Source organism: Trachymyrmex septentrionalis, unplaced genomic scaffold (genome assembly GCF_001594115.1).
Source record: "Trachymyrmex septentrionalis isolate Tsep2-gDNA-1 unplaced genomic scaffold, Tsep1.0 scaffold52, whole genome shotgun sequence".
NCBI lineage: Eukaryota > Metazoa > Arthropoda > Insecta > Hymenoptera > Formicidae > Trachymyrmex > Trachymyrmex septentrionalis.
In genome coordinates this window covers 1,333,907-1,344,298 of record NW_017305694.1, presented here as the reverse complement: position 1 = coordinate 1,344,298, position 10,392 = coordinate 1,333,907, and the positions used below count along the sequence as shown (strand labels likewise).

At 26.6% G+C, this 10,392-nt stretch overlaps 1 protein-coding gene across 3 annotated transcripts in view; it reads right to left on the bottom strand.

The window, feature by feature from the left end:
• Positions 1 to 9,999, bottom strand: part of LOC108751801 (gonadotropin-releasing hormone receptor-like) — an 18,240-nt gene extending 8,241 nt beyond the window's left edge. For 2 of the 3 annotated variants that reach the window (XM_018492210.1, XM_018492212.1), the window contains exon 1: positions 7,140 to 7,894. In XM_018492210.1, coding sequence (XP_018347712.1) covers positions 7,140 to 7,766 — 627 coding nt within the window. In that variant the 5' untranslated portion in view covers positions 7,767 to 7,894. Of the gene's footprint in view, positions 1 to 7,139; positions 7,895 to 9,984 lie in introns of those variants that run through there. The other variant, XM_018492211.1, reaches the window with a different exon arrangement.
• Positions 10,000 to 10,392: the final 393 nt, after the last annotated feature.

Below are 10,392 nucleotides of genomic sequence, written 5' to 3'. Positions count from 1 at the left end.
TTTTAATAATGCATTTTCTTATTTTTACCAACAAGAGAAAATATGGAATTAAAAAATTCTGGAAAAATTCTAAAAACTTTATGAGAAGAAAATAAACAATTTTTGTTTCTTACTGTTTTTCTGTAAAATTGCAAAAAATGGAAAATGTGCGAAATGTGCAAAATGTTTTGCAAAATTGCAAAATGATGAAGACTTTTCGACTCAGTTTAGCTCTATTAACACATGCTCTGTGGCAACAGTCTTGCCGGGCACCCTGTATATCAAATTCGCAGAAGTTCTTGCAAATGTCGTGTGATTAATTCTCAATGATTATTAAGTAGGAAACGTATTTTTCCAATATTTTTATTGTTGTATGTTTACTACGTAAAATATATTAAAATAAAATAAAACTGCAAAAACAATTTTATGATTTAATTTATTTTACATAAAAGTTTTATATCAAAATCAGTTCGAAAAAAGAAGTATTAAAATTTATATATGGCGAATTTTTCAGAGATTATTGCGAATGTTTTGTCATTTAATTATCAATGAGCTGCTGGACAGGAAACGCATTTTTTGTATATCTGTGATTTTTACTGCTATATATTCATTACATAAATTAAATAAAAGGAAAACTACAACCTAGATAGGCAAGCGTTTCTTGGCATAAGAAAAGAAATAGTTGCTTGGTACAAGTTTCCTTTCAGTTACTATCACCATCATGTTACTATCACTAGAACAATACTAATTTCACAATTTTGTATTGTTACTTTTAAATTACGGAATCGTAATATTCAAATTTTTAATAGTAATTTTGTTTAGGATGGATTTAAAAGTATTTTACGGACAATAATTGCTTGCGTAAACTGTACTATTTTTTATTAATTTCCTTTTTGCTTTGAAACAAAAGAAATCTCATATATACATTATATTATATATTCTGATAAGAAATAATTTAAATTGTACTTATATGGCATTCTTTTAACACCTTTTTTACTTATATTTATTAAATTAGTGACGAACAATTATTTTGATCATATCAATGGTGCTAAAACAACATGATATATTGAATGTTATTCCTTTTACATAAATATGAAATTATAAATATAAAATTGTACTTTTTTTTTTAGTAAAATCGTGCTCATTTTTATCTATAATTGTTTTAATTTTTCTTCTATAGGCCTTATTACTCGTTTTGAATAATTATGCTTAATAGTGGTTATCTTTTCTAATACTTTCTTAGTTCTAATACTTTATCAGTTGTATTTTTAGATATGTTTCTTAAATAAAAATATTTTCTAAAAATATATTATAAAATAAATAACAATAAATAAAGGGCAAAGTAAGAGTCAAACACATTTTTTAAATTGTCACACAATTAAAATGAATAAATTACAAATAGAGAAAAGTAAAATAAACATTTAATTAGTATACAATAACATATTGTCTTTCTCTACCTTTTTTACTGATATGAAGTATTATATTAAAATTCTTTTTTATTTTTTTCTTCTTGCAAAATTTTTTGTACGCCTGTTTCAATGATTATAATTTCTTATTATATTTTTGTATTATGCTAGGAGGCATTATACAATTAAGTATTCTACTTTTGATCGGATTTTTCGCTTGTTTGATAACTTTTTTATCAAAATATGTTCCTGTTATTTTGTTAACGTACAGAAATTGCTTTTGCAGTTTTCCCCACTTTAATAATTAGAAACATAATTTTTCATTATGTAAACAATGTATTAGAACTTCTATTTCATATCTGTGTATATAATGCTGAAGAGTGGCAGGCATTACGAAATTAATTACAATATTAAGTAAAAATCGATCGAGAAATGTTTAACACAAATAAGCAAAGCAAGTCAAATTTAATCGAAAACGTCTTGGTATTTAATAATATTTTTACAATTTTTAGTTCGAGCAAACTGCGCGCCAATTTCCACGGCTTATGGTTTTACAATCATCAAATCTGACTTCTGTAATTAAACAATTCAACATATCCCATATTTTTCTATTAGTACAACCTTACTCTATCACTACATTAAGAATTTATTGCCAAATATTTATTAATTAAATAATAAACAAGATTTAAAGCTTCATTTCAATGAAACTTGAAAGATATCCAAATTCTAAAATCTTTTTTTACAATGACTACAAGCATGATCTAATAATGAATTTTCTATTAAGTAGTTTTCAATCTAGATCAATAAATTTATGGTCCAATAGATAACGTTTAGTAGAAACACCGATATCTCATATTAGGCGCCTATTTCATAATAGGGGGCTTTCCTCTAAGTACTAGGTATAAAGTTACAAAAAAATTTAGATATATGTTTTTTTAATTTTTTCAAAGGTGTAATACTATACCTCTCAAAAGATTAAATAGAAAATGTATTCTTTCTATATACGGGAACTTTTAGAAAGAATATCTCGAATGGTCAATATCTCGGATGGTGGAAGCTGAAAGTTTCCACGAACACGTGTTGCAGAGTTACAAAGTGTTGATTAAAGGTGAAATTGATATAAGTTCACAAAATACGTTTATATGAAATGTTTCCTCCAGTATATAATGACTGATATTTCATAAAATATTAATTCTTTGTTCTGGAATACTATGTATTGGGTCGTCCGGAAAGAGGTCCGTGCGGAAAATACGCACAAACTTTCCGGACGACCCAATACATGTACCTTGAGGAATACATAAAATAGTGTTTTGTATTATATTAATGACACATATAATAAAACAGAATATGTGTTATATAATGTTTATGGTTCTTTTTTATTTTTCCATTACGTGATAAGAGGGTATTTTAATTAAATTAATTACATGTTTCTTATTTATTATAGTTAATGTATGTACTTTGCACTCCTTTATTCTTTGCAGTGTTTTAAAGATGCTTATTAGCAGTCATATTAAATTGCTTGTCAAGTGCAGTGCTCCAATTTAGGGCTTCAGTTAAGAATTATGTTTCAAGATTGACAAATAATCGGCACGCAGTTTGTTTAAACTGAAAATTGTAAAAATATTATTAGATACCAAGACCCACTTCGACCAAATTTGACTTTCTTCGTTGGAAACTCAATATAAATCAGAATATCTCTGGTTTGTTATTTCTATTGTTGGAAAATTCTCCTTTTATTTCCGTTCCTTGTGAAACTTACAATGAAAATTTACATATATTATACAGCGTTTTATACGTAGTGTAGTTTGTAGTTTTGTGATGTAATTATAATTAAGAAATTTTTCAACAAAGACTTGAGACTCATCAATCAAGTTACGTCTATCTATAATAATTGATCGTAATAATCGTAATATTGCATTAATTAATAGATATCCATGACATCGTTGTTATTAAAAAAATAAAAAGGTAGTTACATTTTGACATAATTTTTGTTAGTGCGATTGCGTAATTAACATTATAACAGTACAGAAAATGAGAGGACTGATCAACTGTTCTCTCTTCTTTCTTTAGTTTTCGTGAGATTTGAAAAATGATTTGAAGCGTTTTTTTGAATAATACAATTTTTTGCTTCTAATTCAATCAAATACTTCAAAACATTTGAGTAGTAATGAGGCTTTTATTGCATCCTTTATCATAGAATAAATATCCTCCTATTTATGAATCTAATTTTTACAAATATACCTAAAATTACGTTGATTTTACTTTTAATTAAGATACAGTTTGATTGAATAATAAAATATCTTAGACAGTTTAAAAAATATAAAAGAAGATTTTTATCTATTTTGTTTTATTTAAAGGCAATTTTTGTATCCTACATTAATTATAGAAAATATTAAGAATTATTCAAAATATATCATTATGTTAGATTACTTTATTTTTAAATTTTCTTTCTAAAAACAATGTGATCAATATGTATTTAATGTACGCATAATTCTTAATTCTATGAGTTATAATTCCAAACAAAAACTTGTTTGTGGTTTGTCAGGTTTATGTAATCTTTTAATCGAGTTTGGAATCTTGATTATACCAGATTCAGATCAAATTATTTCTGACATCATTTAACTCTTTTGCCGATTTAAAATTACGTTAAGTAAAAGACAATAGTATAAGCACCTACTAGATTTTTTTCTTAAATATGTCTTTAGCTATATAATTTTTTTGTACGTAAATCTAGTTTATCGATAACCATTTTTCCAGCGGTCGATTGCCTTGACGATACCACGATTCAATATTTAATATGCTATTTAATATTCAAATAAGTCATTCGTTTGCTAATATAATTTTTTGCTTTAAATATTCATCAGATAAAAAGCTAATTTTCAGGGAAATCAACATATATGCCATTTTAATGATCAATTTAATCTTTTTAACCGTTTTATAGTATGTTTCAAAAAATAGCGATAAATAATCAAATAGAGAAATTAAATTGAAATATAAATCGGTTCTTTAAACGTGAAATCTGAGATAATCACGTATGCTTCGAGTGTATAATGTAACGTACATTAATATAATTATGTAGATCAAAAATAAAGGTCAAATTGCGTGTTTTATACAATATCCATTGTTCTTGGAACGTATCTTTGTAATAAATTGTCGCGGAATTTGTGCGATAAATAATAATCAAAATAATGTAAATGTAAGATATTTACTGGATTTTAAAGAATATAAAGAGATAACCTATACAAATATCTAATTATATAATTATATTTTATTATATCAATATTATTTATAATTATTTCTGTACGGGAACGTTCAAGTTTGTATAATGTCATTTTATAATAAAATATAATAAATTTTTTTAAACTGGAGAATATACTCTGGTAGCATAATTTATTGACGCAATATTGGTTCAATGCATGTCAACGTTTAATAAATTTATTGCCAATAAATTATATTACTTGGATAGATACGTACTTTTTTTTATAAAACAAAAACTTATAATATAGAAGTATAATTTTAATCTTTTCAAAAAATATGTAAATTTTAAATACGTGGCCCATAAAAAAATTTATGAAAAAATTCTCAGAACTTTATGAGAAGAAAATAAACAATTTTTGTTTTGCTATTTTTCTGTGAAGTTGAGTATTTGAGTAAAAAATTATTGAAAACTAATATTCAGCGATTTTTAGTAATTATTATTTTGTTAACTATTATAAAAATTGCAAAATGGTAGAGGACTTTTCGATTCAGTCGACTTTAGTCCGCTCTACTTACCCACGAGCATTTCAGCAGAATTATTAAACATTCTGAATATATTAAAATTACTTTTACTATACATAAATGTAACAAATGAAATTTATAAAATTAAATGTTTAAATGTTTTAAACGAGAGAATTATGTATATTTATATAATACACATATCGTCCTCTTATTTCGAAGTGATATAATTAAAAAAATTCAGAAAAGGGAAAAAGCGCTTCTTTTTTACGTAAAAAATTATTAACTATCATAGAGTAACTTCGGCAAATACGCCGCGCTGGAATTTACACCGCAGAAATCAGAAAAAATAGAAGGAGGAGGGGGTAATTTTCCCGCAATTACTCTATTACATGCCTTTATGTTATATTAGTATTGTGTTATGATTTTAGTTTCTCACTGTCAATATTAATGAAATTATTGTGAGTTGAATCAATTTGTCATTGTAATTAGTAACGTTACCATAAATTATAATTTACATAAAATGATTACTGGCTATAATAATAATTAGGAGCATAAAAGACTTATAATTAGTGGTTATTTCGTGATACACAAGTTTAGAGGAATAGTAAAGCATGTTGTAAAATACAAGAGAAAAGTAATAAAATACAAGTGCTTTGCTGTTATATTCTTTGTTTAATTTGTAGTCTTGTATATTCCACCTATTTAGGATATACGGCATTTTTAGCGGGCGGGATTTATGCCTAAAATATACAAAGTGCTCAGATTGGATTCAGTGCACTAAATGCAATAAACACATTACATGAAATATGTACCTCATGTAATAACACTTGTAATATATGTAGGAAGATCGTAATTATTATCTATACTTTATATACATATTTATCATTCTTATTCCTTAATAAAACTTTGTAAATATATTTTATAAGTTATTATGTCATTTTATGTATTATTTATAAGTATTATTTGTTAATTTTTCATAAGCCGTAACGTACCCCTTCCTCCTATGAGTAGTCATATATCCCACCTCTATCTCTGGGATATACGGTAAAAATGCAAAGATTTCAAAAAGTTCTTTTTTTAATAAGAAAAATACAAGTATTTTGGATTTCTAATATTTTTTCCATAGCAGTAGAAAATTTTTACTAATAATAGTATAACAGTACAAAGTTTTTACTATAGTTCATTTATCTTAAAAATAGTAAATAATACTTAATAAATTAAGTTTTTGTTAAATGTGGCGTATATGCCAAAGTTATCCTATAATGGTCCAGTTTACAACGTGTACTTGACATATTAACTTTCTATTGAATAATTTTAATTTTGATACGTGTAAACATATTATGATATGTGTATTTAATTAATTATTTTGATGCATATTATACCAATTTAGTACATTCTTTGAATACATCGCTGAAATTAAAATAATTAAAATAATTAAATAATTAAAATAATTTAGTAGAAAGTTACTAGTTAATATGTGTATCAAGTGCACGATGTAAATTAGGCAAATAACGGTAAAAAGAAATATTCTCAGAAATATGATTGAATGTCATTTTTATTATTTTCGTTTTACAACGAAAAACCAGTTTTTTTGCGACTTTGATATCCTATAAAATTATGTATAACCGGAATGATTTATCAAAAATGACGTAACTTGAAATACCATCGATCATTTTCATTTATCTCAGCTGAAATAACTAAATTAAAAATAAAGTAACTCCTTGATCGCTAAAATTGTTTTAACTTTAAATGTTCTCTATAGAAGACTCTCTTTTTTATTTATAAAAGCAACACAATTTAAAATGTATCATTTTTGTAGAAAGTATTTTATGATCTCTTTGGAAATCTTAGGAAAGACACAAGTACTATTTAATGGAAATACAAATATTTATCGTGTACTTTTGATAAAATAATCTTTTCCTAACTCAATCGTAAAAATTCGAAAATTATATTTTTTGAATTGTGTCGCTTTTGAATAAGTAAGGATACCTTTATTAATTCATATTTAAAATATGTAAAGCAAAATCGTCTTACCTGTGGAGTAGCGAGTATAAAAGACAGCAGCCAAGTGAGAAGGACGAATCGCGAGCATGTTTGATGTGTATTGAGGCCCTTCATGGGATACCGCACCGCGACAAATCGATCGACACCGATTAGCACAAGTACGAAAGTACTTAGATACAGGCTGAACATTTGTAGGAACTTAAACATCTTGCACGCGACATTGCCCCACAGCCACGCAACGGTGTAACTCCAGATTGCTTCTCCAGCGAGGCAGAAGATAGTGACTAGCAAATCGGCCACCGATAGATGAAAGATCAAAAGATAAATCGTCGAGCCATGTTGCTTCCGACGATTCTTCGTGATCGAGTATATCGTTGCCAAATTGCCGATTAGGCTTAGAACTGACATAACTGCCAACACGATGACTTTGAGGTATATTGCACTGGTTAGCTCGGGTGCATGCCGTTTCGGACATGTGATGTTCTTGGTATCCCACAGGTACTCAATCGATTGTTCAGCGAGCACATCGCGGCCGATGAAATCGGTAAGGTTCTCGCAGAGGATCGGGGACACAAGAGAGAAGCTGGTGACGTTCGACAAGTCGATACTGTTGCTGCTGTTGATCGTTGATGGCTTCATCGTTCTCGGCACCGGCATCGGCCGCACCTCGGTTTCCTGGACGATGCTTTCGGTTCATCGGAGATACTACTTCGACGGTCGAACATGTGTTTCCGTTCTCCAGCGGAATCGCACGATCATCTTACAAAGTAAGATTTACGTTCCATGTGGGGGCATTTAAAGTGGGAAGGATGATTTTCAATTCTCAACATCTTTCCAATTCTCCTTTTTTCTCTAAAGATTCTCCAGTTTAAAGTTTGTCCAATTATCGTTTTCGTGAGATTGGTCGCTTTATATTTGTCGTTCAAAGGACGTGGGAAACATATCAATTTCTGTTTCACGCGAAGGGAGTTATATCGATCTAATGGAGACTCAACTAACTCAAATTATATATTAAGAATGTATTACATTTTTCAAAATAATAAAAAAATTATGAAACAATTGTATTAATTATTCTAAATTGCATTTAAAAATAATAAAAAAATTTAGTGACGATTTGCCATTTAAATTAAAAGCTATTTTAGTAAAAAGTAATATTTTCTTTATGCTCTAATATATGAAAATGTATTATAAAATGTATTATAACTGAAATCAAGATTATTTATGTAAAGCTACATTGTATAGTTGTTCGATAAATAAATAAAATATTTATTTTTTCTAAACTTTTGTAATTAATCTGCAAATACCAATGAAACTTTTTATAAATTATTTTGAATACTTAAAATACTTAAACAAAAAATTGAAATTTTTGTCACTGTTTTTTAATTTATAACATTAAAAATAATAATTAATAGAATAAATAAATAATAAAAACGTGTTATTCAAGACGAATAGAATGTTATAAACACAACTTTTATATGTATTATTTACAGTATAATTTATTTAAAATATAAATACCAACATATTTATAAAAATAGATATAATATATTCTTAAAGTGCATTCAAATTATCGAACAAAACTTTGGGGCTCTCAAACCGCGAGCATTTTGTAAAAATTTGTTACGCAACTCGGCAAAAGACAATAAAATATTCATCAAAATGTTCGCGGTTCGAGGTTCAGCTTAGTAATCTGGACATCTCTTAGAGGAAAATGCCTGAAGGACATTTTGGAAGAGTATTATTGCACGCTGAATTTACACGTTCTATGTAAACGATGTAAAGGATTTCACATTTGGGACATTTCCGCTTGTTATATTTGACGTTCAAATACTCCATGTTTCAGAATATTCGAAGAATTACCTGTCAGTCACAATGAGAATTGGTTAATTGAAAAATTTTGATTATTTCTGCTTAATTTTGAACAAATTTCTACATCTCTCTTACCCATATTATAAATAACAGTTTTAATTTAAACACAAATAAGAAAAAAGAATTTCATTTTTTTTCTGGTTAAAGTAGATCTTGAAGCTTAGTGTAATATTCATTTGTGAATATACAAATACAATTATCAGTCCATCGAAATGTGCATCGATTCAATTTGTTGGACTTGAATGCAATTATGAATTGAAACAATTTATTTAGACAAATATAATTTACAATTTTTAAAAGATTTATTTAATTATTTATATAATTATTACTTTTTTATAACTTATGTTTGTAATTTCATTTAAAAAGTAAATTTAAAAAGTGATTCTGTAAATGAATTATAATTAATTGTAATTAATTGAATTAATTATTTTGCTTACGTAAAATTAAGTTAAATATAATTTATTTAAGAATAAATTATTATTTTATCATCTTGTCAATCAGAGGAGAGAGAGAGAGAGAGAGAGTAAGCAATTTATAGTAATTAAATCGAGCTTAGATAATTCATGAGATTTTTTTACAGAAACGTGAACTGATTTTGATAAAAAAACCACACCTTGAATACATATTTACGTGTCATCATATCTAATTGTTCGTGAGAAACCTAAAATTTAACATTAATTATCTCACTACTGCAATACCTTTTTTATCAATTATAACGTTTAGAATATGGTATTTCGCGTAAAAAAATTATATGTTCTTTTATTTTTATTTTTATAGCTTTACATAAAGATGTATTAGCCATTTATTCTTAAGTGAAATAAAAATGTAAAATACTTGTAGATGTAATTTTTAAATTAACAATAAAGTTTTATTTTTGCAAATATTATCGTAAACAGTATCAAATATACATAGAGGTAAGTTATAAATATGTTGCAGTTGTACAGTTTTTCCAATACACTGCAACTATTATGAGCATATTTATTACTAATAATTTTTTTAAAAGATTCACAAATTTTTTTTGTGATGAAAGTTACGCCACGTAAAATAAGTTTGCTGTACATAAATCACGTAATAACATTTTTTTTTCTAGACACACTTTCATTATTGATAAAGTACTAATTTTTATTTGCACTTTTATTTTCTGAAAGATGCACTTTAAGACGATTTTTCCTGTATTTTTAATGAGATGTTTAAAGTTAATCATCTTTTAAAAGATTCTTCTTTACCTTTACGCCGTAAAGAGTCGTCTTAAAAATATTATTTGAATCGCGCGTACAATAATGTTTCTTGAAAGTGATACACTTTCTCTTATTTCATCTTTCTTTTGCTTTAGTTATTCGGCACTTTTAATATAACCTTTTAGTTTAATATAAGTATTTTAATATAAACTCAGCATTCTAAAGTAAGAGAGATGACT